Below are 23,028 nucleotides of genomic sequence, written 5' to 3' on the forward strand. Positions count from 1 at the left end.
GTAACAAGCAAAACGCAAGACCTGGAGGCGTGAAAGACCATTTCCTCAGACTGAGAGAAAATGTTGTCTTCACATTCTTAGACAATGCCTCGCTCTCAAAGAAATAACCAGACAAATAGACTGTTATGACAAATGTTTGCTTTTGCTTTGTATTGTCACTTATAAAGCTTATATTCATATATGTATCTATTCATTAAACACTTCATTAGATAATCATTCAACAAGCATTATAAAGTCAACTGTACTTATTCAAGACAGGTCAAAAAAGCTACATGTAATCTTGTAATGTTTGATTAGGGAATCAATAACAGTTATATCCATTTGTACCTAGTTTATTTCTTAGTCGTCAAGGCACTGATAAAGAAAGTGTATCAGTCCACGGCCATGTTTAGGATGACACTCATGGGTAAGATGAAGCAGTTAATGTTGATACTCAGAGCCGTGTTATAAACAAGAGACATCATAACACACACACACACACACACACACACACACACACACACACACACATATGTGTACATAGAGACACACACACACACACACACACACTGCCCAACTCTTGCTCCATTAAAATTATGTTCATGCACTGCACAGCACATATACAGTAGTTTGACTTACCCACATAAAATTAGGTACATTGATGTGGCTAAGACATTCATTATCCAATGAAAGAGAGCATAGCCAGTGTACTTGAAAGATTTTAGTAGTAATCATTATAAAAACTATCTAAGGGATGCCAGAAAGTTTAAACAGAATCTACGCATATATCATGCCATCCACATTACACTGGGAAACAATACTTTGTACAGTTAAGAGACATTTCAATTTTAGTTCTTAAATATGTAAAATGGATGAAATACAAGACTGGGCTCGCACTGATTGGGCAGAGGCCTTGTCAATCATTACTGCTAGTGACAGAGTTAGTGGCTTGCAAGTGTCATGAAGCCACTGTGACCAAAGCCTGTGCTTATCCCATCCCATCCTACTCACTGCATATAGTGTTACATGCAAAAATTCAAGACTCCATGTAATATGGATAAAAGCATACCAGTATGTTTTTATAAATGTCTCTGAATTACTTCATGTTCTTTGAATACTCCTGTAATACTTTGATTGTACTTTTGTCAGATTCATTCCACATTTTAATAACAGGTGGTATTGTATTCACTTGCCAAAATGTCGGTCCTATGCACTACTCCCATATATATCCACATCCATGGACATTCACACACACACACACACGCATACATACGCATACGCATACACACACGCTCGCACACACACACACACACACACCACAACCTACGTAGGAAATGGCTATGCAAATGGTACAAAAGCTTTGGCGTTTTTGCCTACAAGTTGTGCCTGCACACTTGGAAATAAGATTTAAATATTGTATGAGGTTGTTGCCCCGTACAAATCTTTTTGTTTGTTTGTTTGTTTGTTTGTTTTGTCAGACTACGTAAGATAAGCATACCCACATAAAACTGTGGTTAGAGATTCATGCCGTTTTGCTATGTACATGTACATTTACATTGTTCGGCCAATTTAAGGTGGAAAATGCTACATGTTCCCAGATTTCAAAGCTGAGATGAGTGGAACCACCTTAAACTGACCCTAAATAATAATAATCATAATCTACTTTAACCACTACTCTATACAACAAGCCTCATAGCGCCCTCTAGGGGAGGATAAAGCCACATCAACAGACAGACACGATCCTCGAACGCCACATATATAGAAACGCTTACTATTGTCTGTTAAACTGAAGAAACGTCCTTAACTGGTTTTCAACAGATACAAATATTGTATTCCAGAACAGGTGAATACCAACAGTAAGAGAAACAACGGCTTGGTTCAAAAGTGTCTGAATACAGTAAAGCACATTATGGTTTGACCCACAGCCCAGGCATAAACAGTATTAAACATTAAACAACTGCACAGCAACCTTCCAGATGTGAGCATCTTAAAGATATCTAACAGTCAGAGAAAAAGAGAGAAACACAGATTTGGCAATAAGTCACAATGGATCAGATAGTCCCCTCCCCAAGTTAGGGGCTAACCTATGAAAAAAGAGCTCTATTCCACATAAAACATTGATTGACAGCACTGAATGGTTGTTCCTCTAAGCACTGAAAGCAAGACGTGCATCTCCCGTTTTTTTTTTTGTTTTTTTTTGTTTGTTTTGTTTTGTTTTTCAGAGGGCTAGAGAGAGAGATTGGGAGAGCCATCACCAAGATAGCTTCATTTGTCTTTATTCACCTAAATCGCCTCATTCTCCAAACTGAAGAACAAGATGCAGCATTGTTGTTGTCTTCTCCCTCATTCAGGTTATTGAACCTTCAAGCTATTAGCTTAAAGTACACTGGTCTAACAAAAGCACTTTTTCTCTCACAGACAATTGACTAACCTTTAAACAGTCAGGAAGGTTTTGGGGGGTGGGGGGGTGAGTTGGGGAAGGAGCTCATTTGTCTGTAAAGCAGAGCCTGACTGGTAATGAAAGCATATTTAGAAAAAAAACACAACAGCCCGTAATGAAGAGAGCTTTAACCTTTTACATTATTAATCAGTCCCTCCAAAACGAGCATCGTTTTTTTATGTAAATATGCACGTGTTTATTTTGGGTTCCTACAGTTTCACCATTTGTCAACCTCTTTTCTTCTCTCGTTATTTCGTAGTGACTATTTCACATCATGCTATACATTATGTTGCATAGAAGCTGGAGTTTCACTCAACTCCAGAGCATGAATGGAGTGAGAGCTAGTTTCATTTGCCTGCATGGATTTCACCCAAACTTCTCTGCGGGTAAATGTGTCTGAGGGAATGAACGGCCATTTTGGCTCTATCTCATGCACTCTTCCTGTGCTGGATACAGACAAGCAGCTAAGAAGATTTAACAATGCATGGTTTTCTCAAAATCTGGCCTTCTAATCAAGATAAAAATGTGTGTTTTATTTCAACCAGACGTTAATGCATCACTGATTGGTTAAAAGAGAGTACAAATCTAGTTTGAACTCACTGATTGGAGGTTTAGAGTGAAAACCAGCAGGGTGAAATTTGAAAAGCCCTGACTTATAGGCATGGTGTTATGGGTGTGGTGGTCTGCCAGACCTACAGGGGGCACCATGTTGTTAACAGCTACCCGGCGAAGAGCAGACTGAACCGCACATGCTGAGTTTGGATGTCTCAGGTTCAGCCTCGTTCTCCTCATCCTCTGTGCCTCCCTCTGCTTCCTCCCCCTCTCCGTCAGCGTCTCCATCTCCTTCTGCTCCCTCACTCTCTCCACCCATACATCCCTCCTCCTGACGCCGCTTCAACCTGATGTCAAAACAAAGGCATTATTTAGTTAATGCATTAGTACAGTACTAACAGACACACTAACACAACCCATACATTAACCAAGTTAATACACTGACACAACACATACATGAGTTCACATGAGTTAATAAAGTACCTTTATTAATAAAGTAAAATATATACAGTACACATGGGGATATGGAGTGCATGGCATACACACAACAGTGCCTATATCTTACAACTTACAAGTACACACACATGTACACACACACACACACACACACATATATACACACACAGACACAGGCACACATGCACACGTGCATCATTCTTATTGCAAGATGCACGCGTGCACGCACACACAGACACACACGCACGCACGCTTGTATATTTCAGTTCCAAGAAGAATGTACACACTTCTGAAGAGCATAAAATAATTTCAGTAAGAACACATGCACATACACATACACACACACACATATACACCATAAAAGACACACAAAGACACACACACCATAAAAGACACGCAAGCACATGCACACATATATGCCCACGTCATTCTTATCAGAGGCAAGCATACACACACGTGAGTGCACACTCAAGGAGTCATGTGCCTCTTTGGTTGAGGAGGCTTGAGCGTGTGGAATGTGGAGTTCATAAATAATGTGTCTGAGATAAAAATAGAGACAGAAACACATAAATTACAGCAGTGATGCCTCCAGATTACACTGCCAACTCAGACGCTGCTGAATAATTAATCAGGTAATAATTTAGAGCACCACTGAACCAATATCCTCTCCCTCTGGGAGAGATTACAGTAACAGCAGCATCCAACACGAAACAGGAGACTTTATTCTCCTCTCTCACGCTCTCAGGACACAAACACAACTCTACACACTTTCAAAACAACGTCAAATGTTTGTGATCTAAGGTTACGAGCAGAAGTAAATTTGCTGAATCAATACTTCAGAGAAGGTTCTCCTTATAATGGAATCATTAATATATGAGGCTGTTGGGGAGGGGAAAAGAAAATGGGCCAAAAGTAAGTAAATTTTTATATGTAAATGCATCAAACACATACACACACATAAACACACACACACACACACACACACACACACAAATCCTCTTCTCTTACTTTTCTCGGTTGAAGATCATGAACTCTTGTTGCACGACTTCAAGGCACTCCTGCAGATAATCATTCTCCTGAGAGACAGAGAGAGAGAGAGAGAGAGAGAGAGAGAGAGGGGGTGGGGGTGGGGGGTAGATGAATGTGCAGGCCAACAACAACAAAAGGCGGGCCAGCATCACCTAAATGAGGCTCTGGTCAGAACCGAAAGGCTGGTAAGCCCCTTTACCGCCGCTGGCCGTGCCCGCAACTAAAGCTTCCGCTGTTATATTGTTTGCGCGTTCCTTTTCAAATTGGATGTTCGGCACAGTCCAAAAATAGCACCTCATATTTCCAAAAGCACTCGGGGGCACTACAACACAACCGAGAGCTTCATAATTTAATCATCCAGGTAATAACAGAGCCAACCACTGAGAAGAGAAAAGAGAAGAGAAAAGGGAAACGGGTGAAGAGGCTTGCTAAGGCTTTTGTTAGCGACGTTAGCTTTATGGGTTTTGGCAGCGAGAGATCAGAGATAACATAGTGGAAGGCCAGTTTTAATAAAGTTGATATTTAAAGAAGCAGGGATCGTAGGAGACTGTTTTAGAGTTTCACAGTCTCAATGAGGAGAATGGGAAAATAACAGAAACCATCTCAGGCTAAATGTGCCCTTTGACAATAATGAGAGGGACTCTAAAAGAGATGATAACCACAGATTTTCTAATGGTGGTGTAAGTATTACAGCTGTCACTCAAGCTTAGAGTGGATAAACTGGTTTACAGTGACAAAACAGAATATAAATACACTCGAATACACTCTGTCAAATTGGTTATTATGCTTTCTAAGAATGTACCAAGTCACTGGGAGTCATTCTCTTTGCAGTGAATGCAGATTTCACATTACCACCCTTTTATCACAGCTAAGGATCAGGTTTTTGGATCTAGGTTATTACTAGAAGAATAGAGAGATTTATCAAACATAGCCTCTTCATTTCAAAAACCCAGGACTCTGAGTGTCTCTGAGGGCGAAGAAACATGAGTCACTGAGAAACAGGAGTCTCTGTGGTCTTGTAGAGTGATTTGTGGGAGATGTGACACTCACAGACTGTGAATCCTTGCTGTTGTCTCGGGACCTGTTTTTGGCCAAGCGTTTCTTCTTCTTATGGAGGGGACGAGACTCAAGAATCATCTCCTCAAGCTCGAAAGTGGGGTCACAATGCAGGCGACCTTTCTGTGAGAGCACACACACACATGCACACACGCACAAGAAAGAAAGAAAGAGAGAAAAAAAGAAAGAAAGCTTTAAGTAAGGGCACTATGATGGGAGTAGTTGTTTCCTCTGGTTAAGTGAGAAGAAGAAAAAGACAATTAGACTGTGTGTGTTTGTGTGAGTATGTGAGTGTGTGTGTGTGTGTGTGTGTGTGTGTGTGTGTATGTGAATGCGTTTGCAGCTGTCAGTCGCACACTCACATTAGGAACAAATCCAGGTTCCATTTTTTTCTCGTAAACGGCATCCCAGTTAACGTCTGAGAGGTAAGGAGCTGTCTGCATCTGGGCCAGGCTGGAGAAACGATGCTCAGGATTCACTGTCAGCAGCTGAGAGAGACAAAAACATGCCAATGCTCACACATCTTAAACACACACACACACACACACACACACACACGAAATAGCAAGCCACCACCCCATCAAGATCAGTCTATCCTCAAACACAGCTTTCCTGTAGCAGGTAAAACCTCTCTATGCGAAAGGTCATCCTGTAAGGTGCCCTGCAGAGACACATGTCATAAAATCCTCAAAAATGGATGTCTAAGTCACACATGGCTGGACATGGGCTCAGTTCTGATCTACAGGAGGTGTCAGCAACTCCACCACACCACGCTGCTCTTTTTCATTTCTCTGCTCACTGGCTTTCTCTCTCGCACTCTCTGTATCTCTCTCTCACTCTCCTTCTCTCTTCCTCCTCCTTTCGCTCTCTCTTTCCCAGGTCCCTGGTCGGGCAAAGAGAAAAGGCTTTTAAAGGGAAAGTGAGGACGAACATACATAATCTTTCTGACTTTGTACTACACTATTAAAAATTAACGGTGATATGCTCAACTAAATGAATTCAGTGACTGAGTCTGAATCACAAGCCTTTATTAACAAGCAAATAAATGACAAATCTAGATCCATGTCAATTCAGAACTGCTATAAAATCAAATTGTTCTCAAAGCCACCAACAGAGGGCAGTCAAGAGTCAGGAGGAGAGAGACAGACTGCTGGTCCAATTAGTGTTAAATGAAAAGGCTACAGTGATGGAGCTGTGATAATGGTAGGAGCTTATCTGACAGGAGATGGATTAGTCAAAGTTTGTCTGTCATTAAAATTGTGATGGGTTTGTACTGAAATGACATATGCTTCGGAGACGCGCTCACAACTCTCAGACAAGTTTGCATCCCCAGCCTGCTGCCTGTTGTCAGGGAAACCATATCTTCAGATTTTTTTGGGAAACAGTGTCTCTTTGTATCCCCAGAAGGTTAAGACAGTCTCAGCAGACAGGAACCCAGACAGGAATAATGGATCTGCAGAGACGCGGAAGAGACAGATGACTCTTCCATTCCAGCTCGTGGAGACCCAGGTCAGGATGCAATTACACATGAGAGAGGGCGTACACGTGACCGGTGCTCACAGCTCAAAACAACATGACTAAGATCCATCCTGAAGGAAATATGTGTGTGTGTGTGCGTGTGGCCTTATTGCCCTATTATTTAAACAGAGTCCTCTCTCCCACACTAATCCATCATTAGTTTATTTTATAGTCTTCTTTTTTGTGCCTCCCTCGCTCCCTCCCTCTCCCTCTCCCTCTCTCTCTCTCTCTCTCTGTCTTCCTCTGTCACTCTCTCTCTCACCTTTCTCAGCAGGGAGATGAGGTCCTTGTGCCAGGCAGAGCAGTACTGCACACTGACTGTACTGAAGAGCTGCATGAGAGACTCCACTGAGTTACTGGCATGGATGTCATACGGCCTCTAAAAGACAGACAGAGAGAGACAGACAGAGAGAAAGAGAGAAGGAGAGAGAGAAAGAGAGAGGGAGAGAGAGCGAGAGAGATGGAGACAGAGAAAGAGAGAGAGTGAGAGAGAGAGAGAGAGAGAGATGGGTTACTAGATACTGGAAAACATGAAACAAACATCAAGCATTTCAGACTGGCTGAAGCGAGAAGACGTGACAAAAAAATGACAGACAGCCTTTCTGTCTGTACGCAACACAATGCAAAACACACACAAACTGATGAGGAAGATGTAACGAATAAAAAGATACACGAAGACCTTCCACTCTGGAAAAGATTTCTTACCCATCCCCTCAAAACCTCAAAGATGGTCACACCAAGAGACCACCAGTCCACTTCGAAAGCATAGCCAGTTCCCCCACTCACAAACGACTGGAAGATCTCAGGGGCTGGAGGAGGGATTAAACAGAGACATAACCAGTCACATCTGGGAACTGCCTCGGTGATAGAGCTGAGCAGTATACTCATCCATAGGACCATAAATCAATAACTGTACCGATAACAATAAATTCAACTATAAATGTGACAAGACATGTTTGTTTCTGGAATAAATATGTGGTCCAGAGTAACAGTAATTTGCCTTAGTGCAATGGAAAAAATTACAGTAATAAATTTAAACAATGATTTTCTGCCGATTCAGCAACAACAACAAAAAAAAGAAAAAAAAGAAAAAAAAACAAAACAAAGGAAAGCAAAGCACCAATAACTCAACAGGACCTGTAACATGAGTATTCAAAACTGCACAGAGGACTGTGGATACATGGACCTGTCGCAGGTTTGGTTTAAGTCAAACAGCACACATGAAAACCTAAATTCAAGATTTTTTAGGTCATTAGATTAATTAAAAAAGAAATAAATATGAAGTACACGCCAAGATCAAAGTGTTAAGTTGCATGAAGAGAGAGAATGTTAAGTGAACTAATTTTCCATAAGACTTCAGTTAGGAAAACTGTGTTAGTAAGAAATCTGTAAATGTAATTTTGGGGAAATTGTAGGTACATCATCAAGCTCTAGCTGGTAGGTAAGCGTATAGCGTGCATCTGTAGATCAGGGAGAAGGAAAGGCATTCTCACCCATGTAGGGCTTGGTTCCAGCTAACGCTGTGGCTCTCTCCCCATCCTTAATAATGGTGGCAATGTTAAAGTCAGTCAGGTGAGCATGCCCTGTGAAAGAGACAAAAAACCCAGATCAGGAGTTATAATACGCACACCTGTATGTCCAAGAAAAAGAACTACTGATCCAAACCACAGCCTACACATATCTACACAATTTGAGTAATAAGCCCAAACCTGTAAACAGACCATGCTAAATGACTTGAGACCAGTGTTTATACAAACACACTAAAATGGGCTGAATACACAGAGCAAACAAGTAGACTCTTCTAAGCATTTTCAATTTGTGACGAAAAAAGGAAGAGAGCACAAACTTTGCTTTTTTTGGGAGTTCTTGTAGACTTTTCTGGAAATATACAGTTTTAGACCAAAACTAAGTTTAAGTGGAACGCCTTGTCCTTGAGTAAGTGTGTGTGCGTGCATGAGTGTGTGTGTGTGTGTGTGCGCGTGTGTGCAGGGGAGTGCCGTGTATGTCTTTGAGAGTTTATGGGGTTTCTGACTCAAGGGCCTGATTTCTGGGAGGTGCAGACTCTGTTACCGTGGTGATAGCTGAAAGCCTGCAGGATGACATCCCCTACATGTCACCTTGGACCACTTCAGTCTATCGCCCAACAGAGACTTACCCCACACATGACTGCACACACATGCTCACATACACACACACACACACATGCACACACACACATGTACACACTCACACACACGCGCACACACGCACGCACGCACACACACACACACACACACACACACACACACACACACACATGCATAGAGAGCCACATTCCTGTATTTGTCTTCAGCGAGGCTCAGAGTGCAAATTAATGTACGTGCGTGTGTGTGTGTGTGTATTCACAGGCACGGACAGACGAAGGCGTGAGAAGGAGAGTTGTGTTCTTACCTTGTTCGTCCAGAAGGATATTGTCAGGTTTGATATCCCTATAGAGATAGAGCAGAATATCAGCTAAGCATGAGGTTACAGCTGCAGACCTAGTGTGTGTGTGCATGTGTGCGCACACGCATGTGTGTGTGTGTATGCGCGTGTGTTTGTGCATGCATGCCTGCGTATGTGTGTGTGTGTGTGCGCATGTGTGTTTGCTGAATAGGTAACACTCTACGATCCTTTCCTATAGTGTCAATGTACAGCTCTCTAGAAAGCCTCGCAGGTTTTAAAAAAATTGCTAATTACAGAGAACATTCACACATAAACACACACACACATTCACTCACACTAGCACCTCGTGGTTTACAGATACCACCCTCCCCACTGTCACATACACACACACATACACACAGCACACACAGCAGCCCACCACGTGGCCAATTAACACAGAGCCCAGTGCACTGATGTCATTACACTGCCAGATGAGCTTCTGCTGAAATTAACGTTCACAGAGCTGAGATTTCCCTGGCTTCAGCTCAGCCTAACTAATATACCACTCAATATTCCCTAATATATCAAACATACCACAGCACTGCATCTTATACCACTCTGCCTGTGTACAGACTACCCACAATCCTATCCCAGAGTACTACCATAGTACTACATATAACACATCACATTTTAACAGAGTACTTCACTTTCCTACATTATGTACTGCTTTTATTGATCTCCTACACCAGTGCGGTATTTTAGAGAATAATTTATACCCCCTGACTTTAAAAGAGAGTACACCACACTGCCAGTTGAGATGACACACTACACTACAGTTTCATAGTCTATACTGCTGTACTATTATAGATATGATATAGAACTGTTATTATACAGATCTTGTCACAGTGGCGTTATAAAGAATATAATTACAGTACTGTGCTACCTTACTGGCAAATTGAAAATGTCTTTAGCCATGCAGGACTCATTATTCAAAACAACACTTATTGGACACTTGTCAGTGTTAAACAGACATGTGCTTACAACCTTAAGGACATTCCAAAACTTCTAGTAAGCCAGTTTCATGCATACACTCAGAAACAAACCCAGTGCAGCCCGCGGTAATGTAACGCTTGATAGGATATAAAATGTCAAATGAGTTTCCACTGCATTAAAACTTTTGAGGCAGAGGAATAGCTAATAGCTAAAGGCGTCTACCCAGAAAGACAGCCTTAATCCGTTTACCCTGCTGCAGACGTTTGTCACGAGTCCAGAGAGAGAGGGGGGACGATAGGGGGGGGGACTTTTTTTTTTCTTTCTTTCTTTGGGGAGTTCATCACTAGGACTAATTTTACCTCCTTGGGCAACATAGCATGGCAGCAGACCGTTGCTAGGAGACACTGCTTCCAGATTTGGTGCAACAAAATAATTGTATAGTAGGGTGCTCTCCTGACTGAAAGCCACAATGTGGAACCAAATTGTAGAGCAAGAGATGGCCAGAGACACCCTGGGATTGGATTACGGCTGTCTGAGCAGACACAATTGTGACAGCGGCCAAGGAAAAAAAAAAGGACAGCGCGAGAGAGAGAGAGAGAGAGAGAAGAGGAGGACAGGCGGGCACAGAGGATGTTATTGAATCTGATAGATTGATTTTTATCTCATTGATGTTAGGAGGCAAGCACAAGACCTAAAAAAAGGAGCCTGAATATTAGGCACTTAAATCAAGCAGAGTGAGCATCAGTGTGTCCTAGATATTGAGGTACTTATACTGGGCAAACACTTTTGTGATTTGTGGGCATGCCATATTTGTGACAACGACTTAATCAACATTATTACAGCAAATCTCCATCGTTGCTAGGGCGGGACGGTCTGCACTAATGTTTCTGATTGTATGAATGAAAATGCTGTCAAAAGCTTTGGCGCCCTGAGATGACCTTAATTCATAGAGTCACAGTTTAGACCATGACCAAGAGTGATGGCTCTAGCAGGCCAATGGACATCCGATATTCCTTCCTTATTGAATAGGCATTTATTAATACAACAGGGCACTGGACTTAAAGAGGACTTATACACACACACACACACACACACAATCAGACGCATACATGCTGTAGGATGAGCAGAAATTTGTTTTATTTTGGTATTAACATTTGTGTTTGTCTGTACATTCATGTGCTTGTCCACGCATGCATGCATCAGTGTGTGTGTGTGTGTGGGGTGTGTTTGCGTGTGTGTGTGTTTTTGTGTGTGTATGTGTTTGCGTGCATGTGTTTCAGCATGATTTTGTATGCATCCATGCATGTGTGTGTTTGTACCTGTGTATAATGTTTTGACTCTGTAGATAGTCCAGTGCTAGGGTCATCTCACACAGGTAGACTTTGACAGCATCCTCTGTGAACTGAACGTTCTGCTGAAGGTGGTAGCGCAGGTCACCCCCCAGCAGCAGGTCCACCACCATAAACATATCTTCTTCATCCTGGAATGAATACCTGCCACAGAGGTCAGTCAGAGATGTGACATGTCTGCCCCAACAAGTGCGCACACACACACATATACACAGACAGACACACACACACACACACACATATACATACATACATACTCAGAGATAGGTAGAGGTCACCCACTGTGCTCCTTCAGAGGAGCACAGGATCCACCTGAATGACAGTATTATCTACTCATATTACAGCTGGGACGGAGAAGAAGACTACAATAGACACGTTGCATGCACACATGTAATTATCAAGTTTTTGACCTCTTACACGACTTTCTGAAATCTGATTAAAGAATGTAAATTGGAGTTGTGCAAAGAAATAATCACCCTGGTCTGAACATTTTAATTAGAGCTGGCTGACTGCTCCGCTTCACTTGTCAATCAAGCTAAGAATGATTATCTGCTTTCTTTAGACTTCATACACACACACAGACACAGACACAGACACACACACACACACACACAGAAAACCCCACAGGACATAAACAGAAACAAATAGTCCGGGCTTAATTCAATCAAACTCCCATTTAATCTTTAATATCACAACGATAGATTTGTCACACTGGATACCATTAGAAAGCCTGCAAGCCTTTTCCCAAGAGACCCTGTCTGACCAAGACGTAAACCAATTCTGCCTTCTGTTCCCATTACACTCAATTACTTGTTCAGTGGAGCTTTGAGGCAACTTTTCGTACTCTTTCATGCTGCTGAGTTCTGGAAAGGCCACGAAACATTTTTGTTCATCGAGCTGAAGTTTCTGTTACAAGCAGAAAATGAGCCCGTTTTTTCTCCCAGCCTTCAATTCATTAAAGCGAAACGTTGGGGTCGCGAGTGCAGCAGTGTTATGTGCGCGTGTTGAAAGACGCGCGTCTGTACGCCGCCTGAGTACTCTGTTCACCTCGTTTGAATCCGCCGATCTCCTGTTGGCTCTCTTCGCTGGTAATTTCCTGCTCTGTGCGAATTACGGGGTCTTGAGACTGTTCAGGCAATCGTCGCAGAACGGCCAAACAGCCCTCGTAATTCTACCAAAGTCAGAGAAAACGCGCACGGCTAACAGACGAGACGCTCTGATAATATGATAGCGCACATGGGGGATATAGAATGGAAATGGGCAGACAAATTATCTGAGCGTGTCTGTATCAACTACCCTGTGACAGTCTGCAGGCTACAACAAAGGCCAGATTTTCAACATAGAGAAGAACATATCCTGTTATTTCTTGTTTGCTTAAGTTAATTGTTTAGGAAGTTGTATGCTCCACATTGCAAAACAATCTGCCACCGTTACTTTCACTTAGCAACACTGCTAAGATTTTCAAAACCAATGACAAAGTAAATAATGAATTTTTCATAAATTCGCTGACAAATTACTCCCTGACTGATTGGTTTTGCATAAAACAAAATGTTTAAATATGGTATTTCAAGCATGATATTAGAATGCGTCAGGGTATGCGCACGGGAAACCTCGTTCTCAGATGGTATATTTCTCTACACTTGTTCAAAATAAAGACTTCCATTACAGATTCAACGGAAGTAGATTCTCCAGTGACGTCCTTTACCAAAATGAAGTACTTTATTATAGTCAAATTACTGTTATTCACTGCACAGGGCAAACATAATAGAGTCTGTTTTGGAAGGTAAAACACTCGCGTCACAGCCTTGTGATGCGTGGGAACAGCTGTGAATATGTATATATTTGAGTCTATGCTCTGTACAAACAGCCTTGTGCTTAGGACCCAGTGTTGCAGTAATATCCTAACTGTGTTGGCCAAGCTGATATTAGAGGTTTGAGCAATATTTCATCCATGTTGCTGTGCTCCAATAAGTTTCGATGACTAGAGTTCAATGTTAAGTTAGATGAGAAAATGAGGGCAATATTTTTCTCCTAGACTCGTCACATTTCACTGTTATCTTAAAGAAATGTGCGGTTAATATGCCTGATTTCAATTTTATATTCATCTCAAGAGTAGATGTTTCCCATCAGCCTTAAACTGACAGGGAATGTGATTCCCAGGATGTGACATTGAAGCGGCTAGCAGTGTCACTTCACACACTTCTCTCCTTTAGCTGAGGGTAGTGGTTATACACACACCCTCTCTGAGGTGACGCTGACTGACAGAATCATCCATAAACATCAAAGCACTGACAGTCAAGCAGACAAGAGTTCACATCTGAGAATATTTGTCTGCATGAGTGCGTGTGTGTGTGTGTGTGTGTGTGTGTGTGTGTGCATGCTCGACAAAGCTACATGCAAATTTTCTGTTATAGCATCGTCATAGCAAAGTGTTAGAGATACTCATCAAGGAGCATAAAAGAAATAAGGTATTCAGGAGGAGAAACATGAGCTGGTGCATCAAAGTCACTAGCAGATTTGAGTTCTGTTTCAATCAAACAGATTTCTCTCCCTTATAACCAAGAACAGACATCAGACAACCCAACAGACCACATTTCACAGCTCCAGTCCTGGTCAACCAATAACCTGATGAAAACAACTAACAAAACAGAATGGCGTTCCACAATCTAAAACTGGATGTGTTAGCTCGGGGAAAACTGTTTAGGGGGTCTCGAGGATTAGAGCTGAGAAATTATGCTATAGACCTTCTTACTGGCTGAGATTAGTAAACTGAGGTTTTGTCAGACTCTGGTCTCGATCTCTGAAACAGCTAGACCTTGAAGGCCTGGCAGAGAGCATCTGGAAATGAACATAAAGAGAAGGAGTGAGGAAGAGAAAGGTGAACAGCCTGTAGGAAGTTAGGATGAGAAACAGGCTGAAATAATCAGGCCATGATGACAAATGAGTCCAGGGAAGCAGAGAATGAGGGTGGGAGAGGGAGAGAGAGAGAGAGAGAGAGAGAGAGAGAGCACTGGATATTTTGTTGAAAAACTTTACAGTGGCCTAGATACACTCCACAAAAAGCTTGGCAACTGCTGTATAAGGGACGCAATCACAAGACCCACACACACACACAGACACATACACACACGCCCCTCACTCCTCTGGGTATTCCTCCCACAATGCAGTGCGAGAGTCATACTGTTCTTTACTGTCACTGCCAACAAATACCACACTTGACTCCCCCTCCTCTCCCTCCCCTTCTCCGGCCTTATTTCACAAGGTGGACTTTTACCCAACATCCTGGATGAACTTCACAAGTTCGGCGTGTCACAAAGTTGATTAAGGAAAGTTCTACAGAACGAAGCGCCATGTCCTCAGAGGTGCCCGCTGCCGTCTGCATGATGGGATCAAGTGCTAGTATACTCAGAGTACAAGAATGAGACATGGAGATGTTCTAGAAAAATGAGGAGGGCTTACCATTAGAATTAGAATCTCTGTGATCGCACACACACGCTGTGAGCAGTGAGTAGTGAATTTAACCACTGAATTTAACCCATCCTATATACACTGGTAGTGAGCACACACACACACACACACACACACACCAGGAGCAGGAGCACTGGGCAGCACGCCGGCACTGAGGGGCAGTTGGGGATTAAGTGCCTTGCCCAAAGGCGCGTCAGCCTCGGATGTTGTGGGAGGGGAAAGCACTGTTCACCCACTGCCCCCACCCACATTTTTCCTTCCGGTCCCAGGGACTGAAGCCCGCCTCTGGTTAGAGCCCCCTTCCGGTTAGGCCTAATGGTTAGAGAAGCCTGCTTCTCTAACCATTAGGCCATGGCTGCCCCCACATTAGATAAGAATCTCATTCTTTCTGTCAGGAGTGCAGCTGCTTCACTGCAGATGAATGGTCTCATACAAACTTGACAACACAAACATTAACTAACATTATTCTTTTAGTTTCTGTTTGTCGCAAATGTTAACTCATGCTATTTAGCTGTCTAAGAAGGTGAGTATGCCTGTCGTTGAGTAAGCCTGTCCTTGACTGCATCTCCAATACATAAATTCTCTTGAATGAATTTATCTTGAATTGATGAGTCTCCAATAAATAATCAGATGTTATCAGCTGAGCAGCCAGAAATAGCTTATTGTTAGCTAGTTTTTAGCCTTTTAGCAAGTTAGTAAGAGTTTTGTAAATGTGCAGTCAGTTTGTAAGTAAGCTGTTGTTCGTAAATAACAATTGTTACTAGCTGATTACTAGTTACTGGTATCACCTTGGCAGAAGACTTGTGGTTGTCTGAATTCTGAGTGGCCAACTCAGTTAAAATAAATCAAAAAGTAGTGTTCGGAAATCAAACGGTTTGTCAGGAACATTGATGAAGTTTACAACATTTGTCCAATTGAATCTGAGCCTGGCCTGTTCTCAGTTGCTGAGATAATCCCTTATCTTGACTGAGATGTGTTATCACACGTCTCTGTGCTATCCCTACAGCACTGCTGTTGTCAACGTGGGATTAAACATTACGAAAACCACACGGGACAGAATGAGTGTGTTGCAATATCACTGTTTGACGTGATATGTACCACACACACAAACACACACACAAACACACACACACACACACACACACACACACACAAAATCACTTAGAAATGATGACTCACCCTGTATCTGAGGATGTTAAATCCTTTTAGTAAGGCACGACTGAAGAGCCTCTCTCGAAACACAGCTATCAACCCTGACATCTCTCATTCTCATCACTTCATCGTTCTATCCAAGGACCTCTCACTCATTCAGCTTTATTATGTCACTCAGACCTACTCACACCTGCTCTAAAACACACGCTCCAGGCCGAGGTAATACACATATTTCACTGAGGACCCAATGCAATCCAACCGTCACCCAGCCCCTACTGTGACAATGAAATAGCTGGCACTACAACCTGCACTATAACTGGCACTCTAACACAAAAGTGGTGCCAAAACCTTCTTCCAAACCAAGCAAGAAGTAATCCCATTTTCAATCCATTCTCACAATGACTGTGCACCTGTGCAATAGCAATTTTAACCAAGCTATAGCAGATGTAATACGAGATATTTTTCAGCAGGGTCCTAATCTGGAATGGTAATCTATAATACCAACTATATTTTTGTGGGTTTAAATTCAACGAAACGTAGCTATCAGTCTGGGCTTGGCAGCGACAATATATAAGGTAATAATGGGTGGCTAGGTAATTATTTTCATAGGAGCATAAAACATTTCGTTTTGGAGTCAAATCGGATGTTGTTGGTCAAGGCAGTGTTCTACTTGTTAATGTCGTATCCAAACTTTTACCTTTTTATCACACATGACGAACAGGGACAATGGCCGTGTGCTGCAGATACTTTTAAGTTTTATTTTAATTAGATATTTTATAATACTCTGCTACACTTCATCCTATCTTGAGTGCATAAATGGATACAATAATTATAGCTTTCTGCACACTTGACATTTTGAAGGCTTAAACAGGCTGTGTTTTTCCTGTTGAGGGATTTCAACACATTCTTTTCAGCAGCTCTCTATAATGAATTTCCTCTGAGGTAAGAGTGAGAACCCCTTCAAAGTGGCTTCAGAATAGGAGGCATCTAAATGAAGACAGATGTTGTTATCAAATGCATAGAGAATATGGAACCACCAATAACAAGCATGCACACTGTTTTGATGAAATAATTAATACTTAGATTTTGCTTTTAAGTCCTATGTGATGCTTCCAATCTTTCACGTGATCTCTACTTTACATAACTCCCTTTCTGTCCTTCGCAAACACACATAAAACCACATATGTATGTGTATACACACACACAGACACACTCTCTCTCTCTCTCTCTCTCTCTCACAGATAAAACAAGCCTTACTTCCTCTCTTACGCTATGGAGTCTAATTGAAGCTGAAGCTTTCATTGGCCGAGTTCTCTGTGGAATCAACTTAAGGAGATGTCTGTGCGTCGTGAATCTGCAGCGGATCTGTTTCATACTGGTTCTGACAACAAAGGACTCAATCCCACAGAAGCTGGGCCCAGAGTATACAAGATCCCACAGGTACACCATGTACAGTCCTTTGTCAGAACCACACTACATATTTCATCATAACTAAACTTCAAAATGTCCAGCATAAGGCAGATTCTATCCACAGAACTGGCAGAGCATCTCAGAATGTGTTGCATCCCATGTTTCTGAGAATCAAACCTTAGACTGCTTCTTCTAACTAACATGCTCTCTCTCTCTCTCGCTCTCTCTCTGCTCCCAGGGGTACAGTCCAAACTTTGCCATACTCCATTTCCTCTCTTAGCAAAGCTGTTAGTAGTTGAGTGAGAGGCAGTCTTCAGACAGATCCAGTGGAGACAGAATGCATTTACTGTGGTACAGGCAGGACTACATCCCCAAAAACCCTCAGATGAGGAAAGCCTTTGCGCAGATACACAATGAGGCTAGTGTGATTGATAGCACTCTGGGAAAAAAGTTATTTTAAAACTAACTCTTCGTAGGGTTTCTTTTTTTTTCGTCTGGTACTGGGCCAGACCCGCACTGTTCAGAGACCAATAGAAGCACAGGCGCCCCCCGTCTACAAAGCCTGGTGTCATTTCTTTGCTCTCTCATTCTCTCTCTTCTCAAAGTTAACTTTGAATCTTTAGATGACACTGTTATCTGCTTCTGCACAAGGGTTTGAGAATAAGGAACAGCTGCTGAGGAGGAGACATGTGGTGGTTGAATGGCTAGCGATAGCGCATCCTCTTTTCCGTCCCAGTCTGGTCAGTTTGACAGGAAGAGTGGGCAGACGCTAACGTATGAATGCTCATCTGTCATTAGCTACTGTGCATTGATGCACTCTGTAATGCCAATGCTTGAATGAGAGAGAGAGAGAGAGAGAGAGAGAGAGAGAGAGAGAGAGAGAGAGAGTGAGCGAGCCAGCGAGAAAGACAGAGAGAGAGAGAGAATGGGAGAGAGAGAGAGATCAAAAACTAGGGAGGAGAAGTTATGAAATGAGCTCCGTTCAGACAACAGACATAAACAGATGGAAAGAAACAGTGAGCTGTCAGATAGGAGAGAATTAAAGAGGGATGACAGCTTTCACGTCCTGCAATACACATCAAGTTTTCCTTCAGTCCCCTATTATCAGGCAGGTGTGTGTGTGTGTGTGTGTGTGTGAGAGAGAGAGAGAGAGAGTCTGTTTTTCACTTGTCTATAAAAGAAAATAATGAGGTGTATGTATTCTTCAGGTCTTTATGAGAAAAGTGTGCATTCCAGGAAGATGAGTGCAGAGAGAGGGAGAGAGGAAAGAGCGAGAGAAAGAAAGAGAGAGAGAGAGAGAGAGAGAGAGAGAGAGAGAGAGAGATGAATTTCCCAGCACACTGGTGAGGTAATTCTACTCTGTCTCCTATCTTTAATGTTAATGTGACTTTGACATGCCGTGTGTGAACAGCAACAGAAGCGGGAAATGAGAAAAAGCTTGAAAGAGCTCTTGGAAATCAATTTTTATTGAAGGATATGAACATATATGGGTGTGTGTGTGTGAGTGCACGTGAGAGAAAGAGAGGTGCCTCATTAAAACTAAGCTTTTGTAACAGAATGACTCTCGCTGTCTTGGCAGATAGATAAAAAAAATACACAAACACACAAAAAAAGAGATGTACTTTAAATCAAAACGACTGAATATCTGCCTTAAGGAATCTATATCACCACCCTGTGCCCTCCGGTATATAACGGGAAAACATCTGGCAGAAGTCTGCTTATGACAGTAATGAAATTTCTATGCACAGACAGCCCCTGAGACACAGCACATTATCAATCTGTATTAAGATTTAGCCAATTAGAGTGGCTTACGGTGCTTTAGTGCAATTTACCCTGAATCCTGTGCCAGCTGCCTAATCATATTTCCAATATTCACTTTGAGTCCATCTCTCTCTCTCTCTCTCTCTCTCGCTCTCTTTATGCACATACATACACACACAGACACAAACACAAACACAAACACACACACATACACACACACATAAAGATATACAAAGAGGGAGAGACAGTTGCAGAAAGAAAGATGCTGGTACTGGACTTTCTACTGACTGGTACTGGTCTTTCTGGTAACTCTGTTACAACTCCATGTAACTCCATGTAGTACTGTAGATGATGGTCACGTGAAGCAAACAAACAGAGAAGGCTTGTCATGTGGACATACCATAGCTAGTATAGTCACTAAAGACACACACACACACACACTCATAGGCATGCACAAACACACAGACAGACTCACAAATATGAGAAGCTTGTCTCTAACAGTAGCTCTCCCGCATAAACCGTTAAGGATTATCTTACGGTCCTATGTTACAATAGAAAAAGCCTAAGTGTGGTGTAGCAGATCAATACCACTATTCTACAGCTAATGATGAGGCTTCAGATTACTGTTCCCACGGTAACTGCAAATCAATAGTCTAATAAGGAGTGTTGCGAAGAAGATTAAGCAAGAAAAATCTGTTTTAAAATATGGAGAGTCACATGGTTTTTGGTTTATGATGTAACATATGGACAAGGTTTCTTTGCTGGGTGAAACTATGAAACTATAAACTTATTTGGAGAGGAAGAGAGCAAAAGAAAGAAAGAAAGAAAGAAAGGGAGTGAGAAAGAAACAGAGTGAGAGAGAGAGAGAGAGAGAGAGAGAGAGAGAGGGAGAGAGAGAGAGAACACTCTGGTCAGACAGTCACACAGTTTAAGAGTAACGTCAGTGAAACATAAAACATGCATTCTCTTCTTCTTTGTGTGGTGGCCTGAACGAGAGAGCTACTGCATTATCCGCACAAACACATGCAGAAAAACACAAAAAGAGAAGGAAGAGTGAGAAAACACAGGATAGTCACCAGAGGTTGACTAAAAAAACATGTTCAATTTCCTGTAGGATCTCTAGCTCTCGAAACACGTTTCGGACCTCGTCTCTCTCTATGCACTGCTGTTTGTTCATGTACTTCATGGCATACATTTTCTCTGTGTCTCTCTTCTGGACGATACACACCTGCAGGCAAAGAGTCAAAAAAGACAAAGACAAAGTAAGTCCCAGCTCTCAGGCCTCATCATTTAAAGTAGATCAGTATAAACATCTTATCATCTCTCTCCAGCATTTTTCAGAGATGCTGCTGAAATATGAGTGAGAATCTCACGCATATAAACAAAAGCATTTTATTTTGCTTTAAAAATGCACACATCCAGCATTCAGTCACATCAGTCAGAATGTATGAACATCTCTAAGCATATTAGTGAATGTTAATTTCCCCAGTGTAAAATTTACACTTACATTCATTTAAAGTTTTTTTTTTTCCTTTTTTTTTAATATTGATTTATACCTACGCTGTTACAATTAAGCTCTGGAACACCATAATGAACAGCTATGTGATCAACAGTAATGTGAAGAATTTAACTCTAGTCTTTATTGTCATTTAACTGCAGCACTCAGTTACTGTTACAGTTACTGCAGCACTGATTCAGTTACTCTGGCTCCCAAATTCAAATCCAGAAGTGATCTTGTGATCATGTTGTGATCATACGAGGGCCAAATCAACAGCCCAGTTCTATCTTACACAGCCAATCTACTCCTTCCTTATGCCGCAGGCTGTAGGGTTGGCTCCTCTGATTTGAGTCCAGTTTTGTCTGTTCCACAACCGACATGCTGCAGTGTTGATGACAAAGCCTTTTGTATGGCTGGCCCCATTTCTGTAGAACAGTCTAGCTCTCAGTTGCATCACACATTGTTTTAAAGACTAAGCTCAAAATATATCATCTAAAACTTGCTTACATATTCCCTTGCTCTTTTTTGTCTATTATCTTTTTTTATGTCCCTCTGTTTCTCACTTCTCATATGCTATACACATAAAATACACCTTTTATTATGATGATGCTGATGAGGAAGAGGATGATGATGATGATGATGACGAGATTGATGATGATGGTGGTGGTGGTGATGGTGAAAGTGAGGAGGAGGAGGATAATTATGTTTAAATAAATATGAAAACCAGTCATGACATTTGACGCATGATCATGACAAAAAAACCCAAAACAAACAAAAAAAAACCGTATAAAATACAAAGTAATTTCAGAGATGTACAGCTATGCTATGTGTATTTAATATAGTGATAATAACAAAAATTGTGACATAAATGGTGGAACACTTCCACCATAATTAGATGACTCATATTCTTAGCAGTAAATGTCGCATAATGCAGAATCAGCAGATGAAAGGTCATTTTTCGAGTTCAGAATACGCATTAAAAACCATAATTACCTATGATGTGCTCATTAAAAGGCACGCAAAGAGAGAGCCTCAGGTTAAAAGGTTAGGCTTAGGGTCATGAGTCACACAGAAAGATTAAAGCAAGGTCACACACAACACTACATAATTTTCACCAACAGAGGATAATTAGGCTTTTATTACCATAGCTACAGTTACACAAATATATTACAAGACTATGAAGAGTAAAGAAGTTATTATCAAAGGCAAATGACTTACTGCTGGGTAAACTACATCGATTTTTTCCCCTTTTCTTGGAACTGGAAGTGTCAGATGACTTTTGCCCTTTCATACTGTGCTTGCTTTGTTTATAGTCAATATTCATGCCAATAAACTGAAATCAAGAGATATGACTGAAAAGGACGATTGTCCTTGATAGAGATCAGACAGATATACTGTGAAACCACCATCAAAAGGAGGGGTAGAGAAACCTGTTACATAACATAGGTTGCAGTAGTATTGCTTCATGCTATGAGCCACTGAGCAAGTTGAGAATTTTATTTTTAGGTTCCTTACATTCACATCAGATACCATCTAAAAATTATGCTTCATTTTTGGCTGCTGTAAACTCCCAAATTAACGCCGGCCTTAAAGTTAACAGCACATTCACAAACACAGCACAATCATATTTGTCAGGATAAAAACACACGCACTCCTCCGTCTCCTCTAGTGAGATGGGTTAAGGGTTTGATAGATCTTCTGTGTGAGTGACATTGACTGCACAAAGTGGAAGACAAACCGCAAAGTGAAGCTAACGGACGGCTCCAATAACACGGCCACAAATGCTACGCATTTCCATATGTCACCGTGGTGTAAGATTATAGTGACATCTGAACAGACATGGTTCATGATAGGAGAACTGTTTAACCTGATGGTCTTATTACCATAGATACAAAGAAAGCTTCACACCTTTGGCGCCGCATTGCTGTTGGAGCCAAGAGCAATTCTGATTTGCATCAAGCAAC

The 23,028-nt window shown here is 41.7% G+C and overlaps 1 protein-coding gene across 1 annotated transcript in view; it reads right to left on the minus strand.

Annotated features, from left to right (window-relative positions):
- Positions 1 to 4,431: 4,431 nt before the first annotated feature.
- Positions 4,432 to 23,028, minus strand: part of stk32c (serine/threonine kinase 32C) — a 51,172-nt gene continuing 32,575 nt past the window's right edge. The window contains exons 4-12 of the mRNA XM_030771943.1: positions 20,643 to 20,794; positions 11,746 to 11,919; positions 9,461 to 9,498; positions 8,524 to 8,613; positions 7,736 to 7,839; positions 7,293 to 7,409; positions 5,875 to 6,000; positions 5,507 to 5,635; positions 4,432 to 4,503 (exon numbers count right to left, since the gene is read on the minus strand). Of these exons, the coding sequence (XP_030627803.1) occupies positions 4,432 to 4,503; positions 5,507 to 5,635; positions 5,875 to 6,000; positions 7,293 to 7,409; positions 7,736 to 7,839; positions 8,524 to 8,613; positions 9,461 to 9,498; positions 11,746 to 11,919; positions 20,643 to 20,794 (1,002 nt within the window). The remainder of the gene's footprint in view (positions 4,504 to 5,506; positions 5,636 to 5,874; positions 6,001 to 7,292; positions 7,410 to 7,735; positions 7,840 to 8,523; positions 8,614 to 9,460; positions 9,499 to 11,745; positions 11,920 to 20,642; positions 20,795 to 23,028) is intronic.

This window comes from Chanos chanos, chromosome 4, assembly GCF_902362185.1.
Source record: "Chanos chanos chromosome 4, fChaCha1.1, whole genome shotgun sequence".
In the NCBI taxonomy this organism is placed as follows: domain Eukaryota; kingdom Metazoa; phylum Chordata; class Actinopteri; order Gonorynchiformes; family Chanidae; genus Chanos; species Chanos chanos.